The following is a 21180-nucleotide window of genomic DNA, read 5'->3' as shown; positions in this document are numbered from 1 at the left end:
TTAAATTGCAGTTAATTATTCCAATTATTAATGAATGCTGAGCAATGATTTTTCAAACTTGGATAATTGCTTAAGTGTTCATTCACTGGTGGTCTTACCCTAAGCTACTGCTAGCCATAAATTGCAAATCATTCTAGAAATGGGTAAGTACTCCTAAATTTTATTAATAACAATTAAAAAATATACATTAGGCTGGAGTGGTACTATAGTACATAACCTCTTGTACGAGGGTTAAACAAAATTAGGTACACAGCAATAGAAAATAAAGTACTTAAATTTGACTAAAGTTTATAACCTACCCAGATTCAAGAATAAAGGGATAACTTAATTTAAATAACAAATACCTGATTCAAACAAGGGGTACAAGATTCAACCGAGTAATTATGGTGAAAAGGCCCTTGGCAAAAATTGTTTGTTCCAGTTTAGGAAAATGTTGTGCTATAAGAATAATAATTAATTATTATTATCTCGACCAACATCTTGAAAGACTCACTCTCGCTAGGTGGTTGGATCAAGGGTCAGATGCAGAAGGCGGCCCTGACCACCGGTAGGTTGGGCATTGCCCCGCTATTGGCGGCACCTTAGGTTAGTTTTTTTTATAATGTGTTTACTTATATGTATTTTTTATTGTATTGTAATTGTTTTTATATTTTACTTTTGTATTATTATTATAAATAAATAAAAAATTGAATAATAATTAATTAATCCTCGCATTTGCATACCCAATTTAACCATGATAAAACATTGCATTTACTGGTAATTAAAATTACCGAATTTCGAATAAATTCTAATAAATTATCTTACTCTTAAGGTAATAGGTAATATTTTATAAACTTATAGGAAGAGGCTGGGCTGCTTCCCCGATCCAGCGGATCGGAAAAATAAAGCAATATTTTGTGAAGTCGAAAGTTCCAGAAGTTTCGATCGCTTGGCCCTGATATACTCGTCTGAAAGTCGATCAGGCTTGAGGCTCTATGAAAAGTTTGTCGATCAGAAAGATGTTATTATTAAAAGAGTTCTAGATCTAAAGGGTGAAACAAAGATTAGAAGTTGGAAGATAAATTATATAATTTATTTTAAGTAATACTGCACCCAAGCCTACCCTTACACCCTAGCCTAGTAGTCTGGATAGTTACAGACGTGGATCAATAATATCATACCGATGTGTGAAATGAAAATAATAATTAACACCAGTTAAAGAAGGAATTACTGTTAAAAAAGGATTTTGTATAATATTATTTTGGAAATAATTAATACGAATATATTCTGAGTTCACATGACATATTCATACGTGTAAGCCTGTATAGCATAATTTACATTATATATAATATAGATACCTACCTAAATTTATGTATAGAGTCCCGTCCGATGTCATCTTATGATGTAGGTTATAAACTTTTTGTTAACCGCTGGCTCTCTAGAGACAGCAATGAAATACAATTGTTTTTCAACTTCAGATTTGTTTTTGGCCAAAGTGATATCAGGCCAATGGGATTCCGAAGGTCAAACCAAAGGGTAGTTTAAAACATAACATATTTTTACCAAAAACTGTTATTGCGTTATTTAATTAAGTATAGGTAGTAATAAGTAAAAAAAAATTTAGAGAACAAAAAAAATGTATCTAATCATATTATTGAATCAGTGACTAGACATGAAATTGTAATATAAAATTGCATTACTATTAGTAACTAGATATCGTAATTTTAATTGATGATTTTTCCGTGTTGGAGAACTTTAGAATAATGGAACCGTTAGTTGTTAACTAAGTACTAGTAAATACCTATTACCTGTTTTGTGGCCTACCTCACCCTATATTTTATTTCCTTTGCTTTGTCGCCAATGCAGTAAAAGCAAATATTGTGATACTTTCATTGCGTAAAATATATCCTGCAAACAATCAACTTTATTGCTTCCTTGTTTATCCTGCAATACTGGGAACTTTGCTCGCTGGGAGTAATTGAATAAAGGTTGTTTTGTTTGAAAAATCTTTTAAAAATGAATAATTTCACTTTGTTCCTGAGAAAACAGAAGTGGAATTATTTTATTTAAATCACTGGTGACGTAATTCGTCTTTTCTGTGAACATCGTGCAATAAATGGATTTTAAGATCTGATTTTCTTGATGAAATACCGGAGTAGTTAACTTGTAGATAAATGTATTGTAGTAGGCGCCCCTTTTCCAGAACGTTTTAAAGCCTAATGCATAGCGAAAATATAAACGGTGGTAATTATAATGATTTATAAATATGTACCGATTTTAGATGATAAACAAAATTGAGTGACCATGTTATTTTTTTGATACTTTATTTGGTCAAATAGTTATTTTTGTTTTACATTTCCTTTAGTCCTAAGTGGTTGTGTATTGATCCACACCAATAATTATTCACAGATATATTTAAATTAACAGCGACTAAACATTTATAACTAACAAAAAATACAAGAAAATTCAAGAAAAACAGAATTTACAAGATTATCTTCCCCCGTTATTAGCATAGTTACAAATTTATAATCTCAACCGACTAAGTTTATTAGCACCTTAACTATTCAGTCCAGAGTTTAAAGTAAGAACTTTTATAATGGTCTGTGAAAAGAAGTAGGTAAGGTAAACGCGGTGCTTCCATTAGATGAAATCGCCCTATTTACTCCGAGGAACTGCGGACCACTCTCCCCGTCCCTATCGTCATTAGGACCGTACCGTAAAGTTGTAAGAGATGTAATGAGAAATTTTCTTTAGCAATGAATTCATTGCTATTCAAGAAATATTTTTTCTAAATTAACCCATTAATTATAGGTGACGTAGGCCGAGGCAGACATTTATTTAGTATTTCAATTTGCTGTTTTCGCTAATTGGTAAAATTTTAAAATATGTTTTCTTTTAAATTCCTAGGAAGTATTTATAAAATCGGAATATATCTCTAATATTCAAGACAAGGTAGACAAGACAGGGACAACAGCTAATTAAGAAATTCTGACATCCGGACAGTTTGTTGACCTTTATCAAGTTTGCCTTCTTGGACGTCTTATACAACTAAGGCCCACTTGTACCATTCCACTAACCCGGGGTTAAGCGGTTTAATCTTCAACCCAGTGTCAAATTGTACTGGTAACCATGGTAACTCCAAGTTTAACCGGTTAACCCCGGGTTAGTGGAATGGTGCAAGTGGGCCTTATACTCGTATTAAGTAGACTTACGAGTTTTACTTAGCAGCAACTCTGCAGTTTATAAATATTTACATGTAAGCAAAATTATGTGAGCACCTGTGTGAATATCTCAGAACTGACTCGTATCAAACCAGGTGTGATAACACTTCGTAATCAAAACTCCATAAAAATATACTGCAGTAAAATAGCGTTTATCATTATCGATAAATCATAAAAAACCGCTAGTGGAGCCTTAGCTAGCACTTTCTTTTATACCTGGTTCACTAGATTTTTATAAGATATCATTTTATTGGATAATATACCACGCATAATAACCGTAAGTGACATTCGTAAACTTGACTTTATTTAATAAAATCAATCACATTAAATTACAACTAGGCAACAAATAACTGGCGAGAACTCTGTTAAAAAGATAATAAGGTAGATGTCCAAGTGCTCGTCACTGTCCTAGCACATTTCATTTCAAAACTTAATGGTAACATTCCATTTCTAACCGCAGCTGCACTACCGGTACTGAACGCGTCGCTGTCATTGTCAATTTCCATAGTAAACTGAACAGTAATGCAGCTGTCGTTGGAAATGGACTGTCATCTTTACTGTTCGATTCGAACTTTATGATACGTCAATTAATAGATCTAGAAACGATATGGATTACACGTTTTTGTTAGAAGAAACGGCACAATTGACACTGACATATCTACTCCATATCGTTTCTAGATCTATTAACTGACGTCTCTTAAACTTTGAATCGGGCCGTTAGTCAATGTAAATAGAGGTGACAACAGGGTGTACTCGTAATCTACTGGGACTAGGACGTAACATACCCTTAAAACTGAATTAAATTATAACATAAATTGACTCACCTACAACATTGAGCTGAAAAGCCAGTGACATCTTGGGCTCCGTGTTGACCTGGCATTCATAAATGCCCGCGTCCCGCTCCTGAGGAAACTTGATCTGTAGCGTCCAGTTCTCGGACTTGTCCGGTCTTATCACCTGCAGATTTATGAGTAACATTAATATCATCATTTTTCTTGCAACTACTTTATTACACGTCATACGAAACAATACACGACTGACAGGCCAATTCGCACGTGCACTGACATCAAACCGATATTATAATGATAATATAACAGTTAGAGTCTGTAAGGATAGAGAAGACATTTTACGACTCTTCTCTTCACAGACTAGTCATTTAAAGTGTCCTTTTATGGAACTTGCTAACTATGTAAACAAAAGTCACAAGTAAAATCATCATTCTTTGACAATTTCGATATGGCAATTTGTTTACATATTTAGCAAGTTCCATAGAATGACACTGAACGCGTTCATTTCGCTCCGAGTACTTAGACTTGCTTGTGGACACAAAGGTATTACTACGAGCAAGCCGCCTGCGGGAATGACAGCTAACTGGTAATAATATGATTCTAATATCGATCAGTCAGTCCATGTTCGGATTGACCTGTTTAAGCAAGTATGTATATTCGACGATTGGTGGTATTAGGGTTTGTATACTTGTATATTTGAGAATAACCAATTCCTTGAGATATTCCAAGGATACATTTCTAGGGTAAGTACTTTTTTTTAATATATTTATCCACTGTATTTTATAATGCTGAACTTACCTGAAACCTCTGGTCTGATGTGTAAGTTAATATCCCAGCTGTAAGTATATGGAGGTCTCTTTTTCTTATCCATGATACCTGTAACAAAAACGTATTGACTTTAAATTTAACAATGCGCCTGAAGGCATGGTCAGATATTCCAGGTTGAATAAATGTCACTGTTGACAGCTAACAGATCATATCTATATCAAATCCAGATCATATTCAAAATCATATTACAATCCAGATTAAGCCTCCATATAGTTTCTTTTTATTTACTAAGGCCCACTTGCACCATTCCACTAACCCGGGATTAAGCGGTTAAACCGTTAACCAAGTGTCAAATTGTACTGGTAACCATGGTAACGCCAGGTTTAACCGGTTAATTCCGGGTTAGTGGAATGGTTTATCTCCTACATACTGGTAAATATAAATTTAGAATTAGAATTTAGAATAAAAATTAGAATATACTAAATAACTGAATATCCTGTTTACACAATTAGGTCGAGACATGAGGCAGTATTTTTTACCTTCTTTTATAATAGGTGTTTCCTAACAAGCTACAGATTTAGGTACAAGTTAGGGGTTACACTTTACATAGCTAAGATACTTGCGAAGTGAAATTTCATTTGCTTAACATACATAGATTGAATTTGAACTTCACATCAACCCAAGTTTGAGCATTCAGCGCACGTCCTCAAAATTATTCTGCATTTACGGTTGACTTTGAAGTCATTAATGCCATTATTTAAAACTGCATGTCGCCGCTTATTTAATAACGTCGCTTATTTTTACATTTTAATTTGCTACTTTTTTATTTGAAATTGAATTTTACTTTGTGGTTTATCATATTGTATATATGAGATCCCTAGATCCTCGTCTTTCATTGTGATTGTGAGTGTATGAATTGGTACAGAAATCAAATACTTTGACTGTATTTTTCGCACTCTGGACTTTATATCTACAATACGAGTATACACAGCAAATATCCAAAAGTTACACTAGAAAATATAATATGCTTCATACACTTCATATACTATGCTTCATTAAACTAGAAAAGTTGACATTCTGGTACCTAAGAATACCAATGTTACTTGTCACTCTCTGATTATTTGTTTATAGGTAAATAAAGATTTCATTACATTTTAATTAATTTCAGAAGCAGGTCTAGTCTCCTTGTAGGTTTGTAATTTCCAAATTGTGTTGTTTCAGTTTTATGATATTACAAAATTAATTTAGTACCTAATTGCTTTCTGTGTACTACATTGCTTTACTTATTGAAAATTGCTTCTACTGCGAACTTAGTGAATATATTAAAATATGGATTTTATCTCAAATATAGTGCTTTGTCTGGAGATAAGTTAATAAATAAGTGCTAACAGGCTGCACTGAGATGTTACCAAATTAAAATCTCACCTCAGAGCAACCTTTAAAAATATAAATAAAATAAATACAATTTTATTTCAGGCAACACGTACAGTTGTACACCCATATCAAAATACAATTTTAAATTTATAAAGCCAAATAAATACTTAAATAGATACAAAATAAAATATTGTTTTATACGATGAGAATGTCCGACCACAATAAGCATGCATCTGTGACCCAGAGCAAAGAATCCTTGACCGTTCTTTGTTGGCTACTGCTCTTACCTCCTAAATCTCTCCCACGAGGCCTATTTCTCTTAATGAAATGAATAATTCGAGTTTGTGTCTCAAATCTTGTATTCCCCAGAGGGCTATTTTGATAACTCAAGTTGGACTGCGAATGAAATTATAATTAAAAACAAAATTACTTAACCCTATTCGGGACTTTTATTTATCGGTCGTAAAGCAAATTTTCTTAATATTTCAACCTGCTTTATTGCAAATTCACTAGTGTTAAAAATACTATAAATAATTGAAGTACATAAACAGTTTTTAAATATATATTATGTCCCAGTTGGAATAACTTATGAAACAGATCGCATAGTACTTACCTAATATAATATAAAAGTAATAGTAGGTAGTAAATAGAATCATTTTATTTTCCACAACATAAGTTTACAAAATAAATTACAGTAATAGAAGTACAAAGGCGAACTTATCCCTATAATGGATCTCTTCCAGCTAACCTTTGAGTAGATGAGTGGAAAACTCTAGTCAGATAGACAAACTTATGGGATGTAATTACAAAAATATTTAAAAAAGTAAACTAACATATATTATGTAGGAGTATGACTTTAAAAATTGTATGGTAACCGTTTCAATAAAAATGAAAGTATTCGTAAAATTCATTGGAGAGAATTGCCACGCAATTGGCATGACACATCTTCACATTACGAGTGGTGCTAAAGAAGTTTTCATTTCTCTTTGCGAATTTCGGTATCATAAAATGCGTTATAACTCTCCGCGGGCGTAAATCATGAACCCCGGATACTCGCGGAAAAATATTTGTCGTCGCAAATAAAACCCAATGAAAACGAGAAAAACAGTGTAAATTCGCTGCCGTGGGGAAAAGTAATAACAGAATTTACTGCTATGGACGACTTACATTAAATTCGATTCGAATAAAGACACAAAAGCACTTTAGCCATTCAATGGGTTGAAACTAGTAATGGATGTCTCAGTTCGATGGATATTCACGACTAGGATTATATTGAAAATTGTTTTCTTTTTTAGAATTTGTGTATTTTTCCAGACATAAGGTAAATGTTAACACATGTGTATCTAAAAATAAAAGTTACGAGTATAGAATCTTCATTAGATATTTGGGGCATTATCTATGAAAAAGGACCTTATAAGCCGATGGCGCTTACGCCGCATAGCGTCGCGCGGCATAATATTCCTATCGGAGCTTCGCTAATAATGGCGTAAGCGCCATCGAAAATAAGATCTCATAGATAATGTCACATTTTATTATAATTTGTGTCTTGTACGTATTTTGCATGAACAACACTGAAAAAGGTTCAAATCATTCTACAAAATTAAAGTCTCGCTCATTACATTTCTATTTTTGTTATTTTACCTAGTTTTTTGTAGATATCTTCGTGTATTTGAACTATAATGCTCGAGCCATCAACGAAAAACAAAACATTATTGGAATGAAAGAACGTAAAGGTGCGAAATAAAAATGCACAGAAACGGATGCCTTGTCATGCTAGTTATCATAGGCACCCGGTCTTCAGGAGACATTTCAGCAAGCCTCTGGCTCAGACAGCCAGTCTTTTATTAGAAGCAGGGCGATGATACAAAGCCTGTCCGTTCGCTATTGATTATACTATTTTAGCTCAACTAGGGCTCTGCAGCGAGACTAGGCTAGTTATGTTCTATGTACTTTGTTTAACAAATGTTAGGGTATTCCGATTTGGGAACCACACGCATTGTCGTAGGTACTGTAGCCTACGCGCTCGTGTAAATTAGAGAGGAGATCTATGTCTAGCAGTGGGCGTATCTATATTAGTAGCCTACGTAAAGGTTGGTGACAATAAATAATTAAAGTTCGTACTTTCCAAATCATAAATCTTCAGAACTATTCAAATTAATACTATTCAAAATTTTTGGTACTGTTGATACTTTCACATTTTCCGAACAGAGACGTAAGAATACATTTTAAAAGCAAATTTTTACAACATTCCCAGCCGCCTATCGCTGGAAATTAGATTTAAAATCGCAATGTGCTATTTTGCATAACTAGTTTTATTGAAACGGGTAGCTGGGTAGCAAATTTTTTTTCAACGAAATGGTTGGTTCGCTATCAGAAGAAAGATTAATTTACAACTTACACAAATAAAAAGCTTTTGCTTAAGTTTTACAATGCCTTACATTTTTACACGGAACAACAACACTTAAAAGTGAAGAAAACTAGAAACCCAACAACTGACGATTGGCAACAACAATGGCTTGAGGCTCGAATTTTGCGAACAAATCGAACCTTTTAGGTTCCTCTTTGTAAATTATATCGCGCACTTTACCAGAATTTGATTTGAATGTCTACTCGAGCATAATAGAGGTGTACAGAATTTATTTATTTCAACAACTTTGCCGAACTTTGGAGAATGATTGTACTCCTAGTCTTTAAACTTTGAATGCGATACGGTACGGTCGTAAATAAGTTTCGGAAAGTTTTTTACGAGTTTATTATATTTTACGTGGCATACCATTGACTAGGTACCTATTTAAGTTATGATAATGATTCATAGTCTCATAATTACATTTAAATCATTATGTCTTAAAATGATGTAATGTGATTTAAGTAATCGTAGGTGATGTCATCAAAACACCTTTTAGATTCTGCATTAAATTCAGCTCTGCTAAAAATCTGTCTAACCTTCGTAAAGGCACAACGCATTCTTTTGTTTTTCCGAAAGATCCCTAATAGTATACATTACGATATGAGTGCGAAAAATAGGAAATTCGCAACGAGTGACGATAAATTAAAAGACGACCGAAGGGGGTGTTTTAAATCGATACGAGTTGCGAATTACCGCATTGTTCGCACAGGTGTCGTACAACGTTTTACAGTACATTATGGCCCTTTAAATTTTCGACATACACGTATAGTGCTAATTACCGCACTAGGGCGGTAAAGTAGCACCATATGTACTGTAAAAAGTATTTCCGCGTTTAATTATACTTACCGCCTTATCTCCAAGCTGCTCCACCCTGCAGTGCAAGAAAGCAGTTTGCCCGACCACGGTAGTGACGTTGCGCGGCACATTGTACTCAAAGTACGGGAACGAGCCCACACTGTCCTCGCCGTAGTGCGCTGTTCCTGGAATGGAAACGTGATTAAGTGAAACTTGTTTAGACAATCTAGTTAGTACACAGGAACTTCATAGTTAACTACTTCATGCTACTAGGAAACAGTTAAGTATGGCTCAGAATGCTGCTCGGTAACATTATTACTCAGTCACAGGTTTGTATTAGTTGTGATAAATATTGAGTATTAATAAAACCGGGCAAGTGCGAGTCGGACTCGCGCACGAAGGGTTCCGTACCTTATTGCAAAAAAACAAAAACAAAAAAAAAGCAAAATAAAAAACGGTCACCCATCCAAGTACTGACCCCTCCCGACGTTGCTTAACTTTGGTCAAAAATCACGTTTGTTGTATGGGAGCCCCATTTAAATCTTTATTTTATTCTGTTTTCATCAGTATTTGTTGTTATAGCGGCAACAGAAATACATCATCTGTGAAAATTTCAACTGTCTAGCTATCACGGTTCGTGAGATACAGCCTGGTGACAGACGGACGGACGGACGGACAGCGAAGTCTTAGTAATAGGGTCCCGTTTTACCCATTGGGTACGGAACCCTAAAAAACGTCTAGTTTTTCTCCGATAACTTGTTCTGATTCAATATTTTCAAAGGACGTCAGAGTGATTTCCAGAGGAGACTTCGCTTTTTAGTGATACGATTACATTTGTCTGTAACTATCGGTTTTTTGAGGTAGAATAATTTAGTCTGGCCCTACAAAAGCAAACTGCGCTTATCGCTTTGCTATAGGTTAAAAGTGACTCACGCTAAACCTGGCCGGGGCCGGGTCGGAGTTTCCGGCGGTTCGTTATCTATGGAAAGCACCACGTGATCACCGATCAGCTGTCATAGAAAATGACTTGTCGAACGCCTCGGCCCGGGCACGGCCCGGTCTAACGTGAGTCGTCCTTTAGACTTACAAATCTTACAACATATCGATTCAAAAGAAGTTACATAAATAGTGCGTTTAATAAGTTAATTAATGTACAATCATGACCAACAAATAACGAACCTTTTGACGGCTCGGACCATCGATGTTTAACCCTTAATCAAACGGAACACTTTTTATGAGATTTTTGAAAACTTATAATGGTTTTTAGGCAATTTGGGTGCGTAGATTACGAAAAATATATAAAAATAATTTTAGTGGGGGGGAAGGGGGGTTTTGCGGTGGGAAATAATTTCCCGTTATCCGTTACGGAATAGCAAAATTTTGAATGAAGTGGGAAATAGTTTCCCATTGTCCGATACGGTTACAAACTTTTTACTAATTAGTAGCTCGGCTTTGCTTGGATTTCAAGTATGATCCTTTAACGTTATCTTCAAAAATCAAAGAAATAAATAAAAGAAAAAAAGAAAACAAAAACAGGCACAGTTTTTTTTGTGTAACAGGCAAACGAGCATATATTTTTATTTATGGAAACCAATTAAAATTTAGGTGGAGAACAAACACTGGGAAATAATTTCCCACTTGATAAAACCTACCAATTTTTTTTGTAAATCGTACGTTCAAGAACAAACAATGGGAAATAATTACCCACTTACTAAAACCTTAAAATCTTGGCTAAATCATATCGTTATCACAATTATTTTCAAGCAAAACACAGGGACAATAAGTCTAGTTTATGACAGTATTCAGTTTATGCACTTACAAGATTTTTTCTCGCACTTAACCTTCTTAACACTAAAAAAAATTGTCGTTATTGCAAAAAAAATCACAACAACTGACATTGACTTTGACGTATGGTCACAAATGGCGGCCATTAGAAAAGTGTTGCCATTTTTCAAATTCAAAATGTTACTAAGATTTTAAATCTGTATGGTTGGTATCGCTGAGTGCTGCCTTTAAAAAGACAAAAAATATTTCGTAAATTAGAATGAAGTGGGAAATAATTTCCCGATATTTGATTAAGGGTTAAGATTTCATTACATCTAAACCTATTGACGATCTTACATGGCCTGCCACACTACACACAAGTTCTCCAAACAGGTGTCTTGCAGTCGCAAGTGTCCATTAGTGTACAGGTTTACTGTCCTTACGTGCGTCCTACTTCCAAGAAGTTCTGTCGGTCCCAAACGTGTTTTAATAAAGTTATTACTCTTATGGACCCCAGGTTAACAAATAGGAACTTCCTTACTAAGGTTATTAAGTACCCGTGGCGTAAGGTAATTTTATTATCATTTAATTAATGGTTTAAGGTAATGGTAGTTTAATGCCTCATGCGGCAGATAATATCTCCGGGATTCGGGTAGTAAATACCTACTGTACCTTTGTAAACTCATTTACAAAGATGGATACAAAATCTTTTAGGACACTGTTTTAATTGTATTCGCTGTTGTGGCAATAAATACATCTTCTTCTTTCTTTGTATATCCGCAGGTGTATTATGGATGGCTTTATCCACGTGATAGAATAACTGTCACTTTTTAACACCGCGGGATAGAAAGTGACGGAATACCGTTTTATCACGCTGTCACGTAGACAAAAACGACCATCATATCCGTGCTGATTGAATTATCTGCTGGAAAACCAGCTGACTCATTTGATCGATAATAGGCCTAAGCCAACGTTAATCAAGCCTAAGTAAAATTGTAACGAATTTTGTCGCTCAATTACACTCGTTGATTAAACAAGAAATAGAATCTATCGAAGGTGATCATCTACTTTGTTAAGCGACTGGGCCCCCGTGATATTGAAAGTTTACATTATATATCTTATATGAATCGATATAATCTATATAATGGTGGTGATAACCCTCGGTGGGCGAGTCCGACTTGAACTTGTCCGGTTTTTTTTTAATGTAAAATGTGTATTTGGTTTACAAAATAGTATGAAGCGTAACCGCGTTTAGTTCTTAGTTGGCATAAAACTCATGGTCTCCTTTGTTATACAGTCTTAATATGTTGTTTAAAAGGTCTCTTCTTGCTATAAATAGTGTCTTAGGGCCCGATTCGGATTTTGAAATAGATATCTAGACATCACCAAGATATGATAACGATATGTTTAAGATCTAACCTGTCAAATTTGACATTTGTTCGATTCTGGAGGTACTCTTGAACGATTTCCACAGGATATGACTTAGAGGTCTGACTTTGAAATCGACAAGAGTTGCGAATTACCTATTCGCGCGTGTATCGTACAACGTCTAACAGTACATATGGCCCTTTAAACTTTTGACATAGGTACGCACGAAAAGTGCTCTTTTACGCACTAGTGCCGGAAAATAGGACCATAATTACGTACCTACTGTAATAGTTATTTACGATACAAGTGCGGAAAAGAGGAAATTCGAAACGAGTGGCGATAAATTAAAACACGACCGGAGAGAGTGTTTTAAATCGACACGAGTTGCAAATTACCTATTCGCACGTGTATCGTACAACGTTTTACAGTACATATGGCCCTTTAAACTTTTGATATACGCACGAAAAGTGATATTTTACGCACTAGTGCGGAAAAATAGGACCATATGTACTGTAAAATAAATTTATGTTTCTAAATGACTCTATTGATCTAAATTGATGGTTCTAAATTTGTTGTCATTTGCCCGTGCGTCTCACTCGCGAAAATACATACATGTATCTACATACCTACTTACTTACGGACGGGTACGAGCGGAATGCACGCTCCAATATAACTAAATGACATAATTTATCAAAATAACATCATTATTCATAATTTTGATGTCAAGTGTAAATTATAATTGCCCTCCTAGACGCATAAAATAGAAAAGGTAACGTGTGCTTATTCTTAATTAATGTTGATTAAGAAATTATGTGGGGCTAAAACATCTGAGGGCCTTAATGCGGCGCAGGTGAGTGGGTTTAATTCTGGGGTTTGTAAAACCCTTTTTTACTTGATGTCATGGAAATACTGGATGCGGTTGTTTGGGTGTCGTCGAATTTGTCACAAGAAGATTTAGATAGGTAAGTTATAAAAATAGGTTATACGACGCGACGGTCTTCAGATATGTATTTTTAGTTTAAAAATTGGAACGTAAGGAAAAAAAATACTTTCATTAAGTACATGGATAGGCTTTACACTAAATCGGTATCGCACTCGCTTTTCTACCCATTGTCACTTATGTTTCTAATTAAACACAAACATTGCTAACAGATAGTTATGATACTTATGATTTAGACACAAACTGGATACGATATACTAGATCTTAGGAATATTTACAAGAAGACTTAAAAGTGATAGAATCCCGAACATGATTCAAGTTTTAATTTCATTGATTGATAAAATTTTCAGCAGTGTTGATAACGTAATCGTCGTTTTTTTCTTCAAGTGTTATTTTTCGTCAACTCTCACCTCTTCGAACTTGTTTTAGTACTGAAACTAGATTTTTTATTTATATTTACTATAGAACTATATATCAGTTGTTATTTAGTACGTATGTATGTTTCATGAAACTATAAGATTATGACTTGGTTTTTCAGAGAAGGTATCGTGAAAAGTAGATATTACCGCATCCATTACATATTGCTCACACTTAACCCTTCTAGAGCTTACCTACCGCCATTTAGCCAAATTACCAGACTTTAATCGGGCGGTTCACGTCTCATTTACTTCCTTTTTATGGCTCTACAGCATGTTTTTGAAAGACTACTAACCACACATATAATCGTCTTTATTTTGATCTGCTTAAGGTTGATTTTCGTTTCACTTCTAATGATTTTGTTATTTGCAAGTACATAATAGTTACACTAGGGCATTGTTTAAGAACGTGGTGTAGTTTTAGGTAGGTAAATTGGCAAGTAAATTAAGCACACAGCTTAACAATGTGTAAAAAAGTATCATACTTTTGTATAAGCCAAAACCTGTAATAGTAAGCATGAGGATTAGTTATTCAGATTTTGATCTATTTATAATCTTACTAAAAATTGTGCTTCATAAAAAATTTAAACTTTCATCTGTCAAATGCGAGATTCCCTATGCTAAAACGGCTCAGCCGCTCAGGGAGCAGCTATGGTTGTCGCTCCCGCCGTCGCAAGTCGCTCGATGTCGTGGCGTGGCCTAGCCATAAATGCTGTGACTTTTTATTCGAAGGTAAGGGTTCAAAGTCTGGCTCGTATCAATGAGGTTTTTGGAACGTAAGTACGATATATCATTTGATATTTACCAATCGCTAAAGGAAAATATTCTGAGGAAATCAGACTTATCTGGACCAATAGAGGGTGGAAGCTCAAATCGCAATCGCTTTCGTAAAAACTAGTGCCTACGCCAATTCTTGGAATTAGTTACTAAGCGGAATCCAGGCTTTCATGAGTCGTGGCAAAAAGCTGGGACAACGCGAATATGTGATATTTTACACATTCATAATATCCTTTAAAATCTTCTTGCGTTATGCCTGTATGTTTATAGTCATAAGAAACTAAAACATCGCGCGAGATTTCTTTGAGCCAGCCTCGTTACTAATGTAACTGGCTTAACGAAAGAAGCCAGACCACTTGACCTAATGCCTTTAGTCTAAGCCTCTTAGCTTTAACGTCCTGCGTGAAGAAAGGGTTGGTTATGAAATTATAATTAAAAAAACGAAGTGTAGGTAATTCTACTTTATCCATTATTTTAAATATTCCTTTACTCATTGTATAACTTCTTATCTACCAAGACCAAAATTGAACCACCAAAATATTATTTAAATGGGTACAAATGTTTGTCCATCAATTGTTAAAATAAAAAATCTTCCTTTTTGATTAAAATGTTTGAATGGCGGAACGTTTCTTTGTAGACTAAAATTAAATGTAAAATTCAAGAAATTTAAGAACTTAAATTGTATCAAAATGATCTTCTGCAGCACCAAAACGAAGCCATAGTTATTATAATAATATCATGTTTTAAAGGGAATGCTGTGAATATTTCATTACTTTATGTTTCTAACTGCACAGGACTTTTGTACTGGCCAGCACTTAGAGAAAAAGCTTTGACACGCCGCGCGCCGCAGCAAAGCCGTAAAGTTTCAACGCAACCTTGTACGTGCGGACGTGAATGCTTTTCAAATTAATTAGTGCCGTTTAAAAAATATATGTATTCATTCGCAGGTAGGTTAGTGGCTTTGAGATATAAGTGTTAGCTAGCTAGCCGCCTTGTTTTTCATTGAATTAAAATACGAAGCCGGCAATTAAACTTAATATGACAAACAATATAAAAGCCTATTTAAGTTTCTTTAAGCTCCCTTAATTTTTATCTCGATGGTAACTTAAGCTTAAATATTGCATGAAAATTTCAAATCCAGCTATGGGTTATTAAAAGATTTTGTTATAATTAGGTGGTTATTACATTGCTTCGCACTCCGGAGCGACGTCAGGGGCTGCGATTTTTAACTTACTGTAGAATCAAGTTATGACACATTAGCTCCACCTCTCCATGCAGAGGTGTGAATCGCAGGACGATTTGCGCTTTCAACCGGAGATGCGGTGCCTGCCGCATGGTACGAGTACGAGTACGCCACACCGAGCTCTATTATACAGTATATAGTATTAGTAGTCTATTGTATAATACCTTACGGAGTTTCGTTCAAAATTAAAGATACCTCGCGCATCGCAGCTTCGGACGAAGATACGAAGAAAACCACACCATCGTACCGTCGTCGCCACACGCGAATTCGTCGCTTTGCATTTCGCAACGACATGCGACGGCAGTGTGATAATCGTAAATTAACTTACGAAACCCAAAACTAAAGAGCGATCTTTAGCGATAAGGCCGTCTGTTGTTTACCGATGTGTGTTTCTTTGTAAATTTTAGTTTGAGGTTGTGTAATGACTTGTATTTATTCTCCTAGATATTTCTAGACGCTACAAGTTGAATGTTAATCCATCTAAAAGTTCCCTTAAAATGTCAGTTAGTTAATGAGATCTGTCGGTAGCTAGACCAAAACTCATCTGCTTCCGAAGTTACGTAATTATCCTGCTGCTTTTGCCAATCGTTCGGAATAAGGGCAAGATTTAATCAGGACAATTATTCTTAGCTGGAGATGAATACTATTTTGAGGCGAACCATTATAAGCATCGTATTCGATTATGTTTAGCTGATATTGATACCGGAGTCCGACATATACTGGTTAATTGAGTAGAAAGTTCAGAAACGCTAACGCTACGTCTTACGTAGGCGAACAACGCGCGAACGCGGCGCGGCGCGGCGCGGCGAAATCAATCCTTTGATGCCCATAGAAGTGTCCTACGTAAGCGATCTCGTTGCGAACGCGGTGCGGCGCGATTTGCACGCGAATGTCAGGCGGCGCGGCGCGGCGCGGCGCGGCGGCGGCCGCTTTCGCCGCGCCGCGCCGCGTTCGCGCGTTGTTCGCCTACGTAAGACGTAGCGTAAGGTCAGGACATCGAGCGGGCGGTGTTCCAAATGGTGCCGGGTGGCAATGAGTCGGGTGATGAATAGTCGAGGACAGAAAATTAGGTTTATTTTGGTAGGTATTAGCCATATTGGCTATCTGAAACCGAATCGAACTAGTCTCGTATAAATAAAGTAGGTAATAGTTATTTATGTTGTTACACACGCTTCATAAATTAGGTGATTTTCTGGGATCCTTGAATATTGGCCCAAAACAAATGGAATATTTAAAACGCTTTCAGCGTATCAATAACATTAAAACTATACTAAATTAGTAGTGTCGGGATAGTTTCAGTTTATCTAGTATTACAGCTTCGTCAACACGGGTCGAAAAATATTTTGTCGTTTATAAATTTTATATCGTAAAAAGTGATCAACAGACATTTACGTTTCGAATGAATATTGCATGTTTTTACACAGACGAATTATTTAACGGTAAATTAGCGTTAAGGTGACAGTCCATTTCCAACGACAGCTGCATTACTGTTCATTTTACTAAGGAAATTGACATTGACAGCGACGCGTTCAGTATTGGTAGTGCAGCTGCGGTTAGAAATGGAATGTTACCATTAAAAAGCCACTAAGCACTTCTATTTACATACACGCGTCACCAAACTCGAATGCAACAACAAGACTCGTCATCCGTACTGTTAATTAAGCTGGATCAGAATTGGATTTTGATTGAACTGGTTGCCGAACGAACGTACGAGCGTTTTGACCGCTCTGGTCAAATGTTATTATACCACAATGGAACCTTAAAACTAGACAATGCATTGCATCTTTTATTTTCATATAAAAATACTAATTGCAAGCATAACCACTTTATAATCAAAGAAAAAACCGCGCAAGTGTGAGTCGGACTCGCGCACGAAGGGTTCCGTACCATAATGCAAAAATAAACGAAAAAAAAGCAAAATAAAAACGGTCACCCATTCAAGTATCTCATCTGACCACTCCCGACGTTGCTTAACTTTGGTCAAAAAACACGTTTGTTGTATGGGAGCCCCATTTAAATCTTTATTTTATTGTTTTTAGTATTTGTTGTTATAGCGGCAACAGAAATATATCATCTGTGAAAATTTCAACTGTCTAGCTATCATGGTTCGTGAGATACAGCCTGGTGACAGACGGACGTACGAACGGGCGGACGGACGGACAGCGAAGTCTTAGTAATAGGGTCCCGTTTTACCCTTTGGGTACGGAACCCTAAATAACACGTAAAAACACTTCCTTTAATATAAGATCTGAACCGCCGTCAGCAACTAATCGTGCTGAGTCGAGGCGGTTGGAAACAAGTTCTAATTCTAATAGACTCCTAGTTACTGCTTTCCAGAGAACTATACCTATGTAAAGATAATACTAACTTAATAATACAATACAAATAGGTACTCTTTATTGCACAACCTTAAAAGAAATGTACATGGAACACAAATAATACATGAAGACAGAGGTAAACAACAGACTGCAGGTAATATCTTGTAATTTGCCCATAGAAAACCTTTATTTTAACTCAAAGTTAGCAATGGGTTTTTATGTACATATTTTCAAAACATTATCTGCTTCAGAAGTTTCTTCAGAGCAAGATAATCGGGCGTTTTTAGAATTAGAGTCCGTCACGTAATGGAATTCCACACACCAAAAAAAAATTTTTTTTGACTAAAAATGGGTTGAATTAAATCTACTATTTATATATTTTATGAAAATGTTACTTTCTTTCTATATAAATTATTTATATTCCTAATAAATCACTTTAAACTGAATGACAGCGAATGTGACGATCCATTACGTTACAAGTTTTAGGCAGGTTTTAAGTGAAGATCGGAGTGTTTTAAGTGAACCAGTTTTTATTTATTGAAATACAAAACAATATTAATTTTCTAAAAACGAATAACAACTGCAATACTAAGTATTACAATAAAGTTATTTAAAGAAGTCTTTCCAATACGTCACATTTTTCGTTTTAATTGTTGCTTTGCAATCATTTTGTTATAAAAAACGTAAGGTAAAGGTATTATAAAAAGTTGTTTTTAATAATTATCATATATTATTCTTGCAAATGAGATCGAAATCAGTATCAATTATCCTAAAAATTAATATAAATTCTAATAAAATCAATCACAGCCACAGTAGGACAAAGTGACGTTATGGACCATAATATCGCGTTGAGGAACTACATGAAGGGTTTACATGTGCGGAAAATAGCTACTTAATTTAATACCTACTTAATGTTGTACTAAATTAAATAATTTAGTAATTAATACCTATTATTACAGTTTTTTAACTTAACAGATTTTGAAATTTCCTGCAGTAATTATGCTTTCGACTGCAGCAGTATTGCAGCACGATAATACTGCCGACTGCATTACTGCTACAAAATCAAAATAGATGTTGCTGGCCAGTTTTTTGACATTTGCAGTTAGCATTGTCGTACTGCAATACTGCTGCAGTCGAAAGCATAACCTGCGCCTGCCAGCGTTTCTTAGGTCGAGCCGCCACTGGTGCTAAGTAATTACTAGTAGGTCGAGTAGTTAGAAGAATATAGCTAGAATAAAATTATTTGTGTGTTTTTAATATCACTCTACCTACTATATTTTGGCAACTTAAACTGACGGCATGTAAACCGTGCATTTTCATTCCATACGTCACGTTTTTTTGTTCCACTAATACATCATGTAACGTTTTGGATGTGACGTAGGCATGCCGGTTGGTTAATAAAGCGAAATAGCGGTCTGATCGTTTGAATTTTCTTAATTATAATTATTTGATATCATACAACACATAATAATCTAACGTAATTCATAAATATTTAGTCAATAATTGACTCCTTATCTTCAGTTTAATTCAGTTCGTTGTGGAAAACAAATTTCTGCACATCGTGACGCACAACCTACACTAGCTTTTTTCGAGCCCAATTGCCTTGTAAAACCTAAACACCGGGTAATTATAGGAACATAATGTTACGATCATGTAAAAATCCGTATGATATTAGTAGATTCTTGCTACTAAGTTGGTAAAAACTCCGTGACGTTGGTGGAAATTTCCACTACGTCGATATTGAAGGACAACAATAAATTAAACTTTAATGCATATTTTTACTTTAGGTGCTAAAAAATAAGGTTTTTAATAGATTTTGGCTGGTACGATCTTATCACGCAACAACCAGGTTCGGGCCTAGAAGAAGGCAGATATATAATATTTGGATCCAAAGTATGCAAAGTGTGCATGGGACACTCAAAAATCATCTCCCTTTCTTCAGCTTTTGTACATTTTCTTTACTTTAAAGTACCATTTAATCAGTTTTTTTACCATAAATACTCAGATAATAAATCACTTTACAATTTTTGTATACATGTAGTACACTTTAAAACAGTATTTGATGGTAAAAAAGTATACCAAAGTCGTAGGACAGTGATATTTTACCCAAATATTTTTTTCCAAAAACGCCCAATCACAGACTACAAAAGGAAATAAAGAAATAGCAGGCATAAATAAAAAAGATACGAAATTATTTATTCCGCCCGTGATGTGAACTAGCGATGTTGATTCGATGAGCAAAAAAGTCTGATAGAGGAAGTTTGCGAACATCAAACGCTGGGTCTGATCGTGCCTAAATTACGTTGGGGCTTTATTGAGTAACTGCATACTTTTATCTAAGGTAATGTTACAGAATTTTTTTCCGATTGTTTTGTCCATGAGGAAGATATCGTAATTTGTAATTAGGTAAACTACATATATTGATCTTCATTTCTTATATGTACTGTTATTTTAGTGAAAGTCAAAAAAATATCATAGCGAATTAAGTCATTTTCGGCGTGATTTTACTCGTACTTATATCCAACTGTAGGCTAAGTATGCAAATTGTAACGTTAACTTCTAATAATAATACCTACCTCTCAGATAATAATCTGAGAGGTAGGTATTATTATTAGAAGGTGTAAGGTCGACGACATCGTAAAGTATGTGAAAACGAAGACCGGATTCATCCTGAGGGTCGCGAAGTTGGAATCTCGACACAATGCGAATTTTAATTCGTTTGTGGTGAGCGTTCCGACTGATCATCTAGCGACCTTCACCAAGGAGGAGTTTTGGCCGAAGGGTGTCAAGTTTCGGCGGTTCCGCGGCCGGCTCCCTGACACTGCGGGGTTGCGTAATGCATCGCAGCCATAATGTGATTTGTAGTGTTTAGATTTAAAATATATTTTTATTATATGTATGCTAGTTTTAAGGTATTTATGTATGGGCCACTAGTTGCCTGAAATAAAGATTTTCATTTCATTTCATTTTCATTAGTTGAACAGAAAAAAAGATGTAAGGCTGAGGTAACTGGATACTTTTT

General features: G+C 35.2%; 1 protein-coding gene across 1 annotated transcript in view; it reads right to left on the bottom strand.

The window, feature by feature from the left end:
• Window positions 1-21180, bottom strand: part of LOC134678706 (zwei Ig domain protein zig-8-like) — a 144646-nt gene that overhangs the window by 13295 nt on the left and 110171 nt on the right. Inside the window, exons 3-5 of the mRNA XM_063537367.1 lie at window positions 9384-9517; window positions 4787-4864; window positions 4025-4157 (exon numbers count right to left, since the gene is read on the bottom strand). Of these exons, the coding sequence (XP_063393437.1) occupies window positions 4025-4157; window positions 4787-4864; window positions 9384-9517 (345 nt within the window). The remainder of the gene's footprint in view (window positions 1-4024; window positions 4158-4786; window positions 4865-9383; window positions 9518-21180) is intronic.

This window comes from Cydia fagiglandana, chromosome 2, assembly GCF_963556715.1.
Source record: "Cydia fagiglandana chromosome 2, ilCydFagi1.1, whole genome shotgun sequence".
Lineage (NCBI taxonomy): Eukaryota > Metazoa > Arthropoda > Insecta > Lepidoptera > Tortricidae > Cydia > Cydia fagiglandana.
Note: the sequence above shows the minus strand (reverse complement) of the source record. Positions and strands in the feature narration are given on the sequence as shown.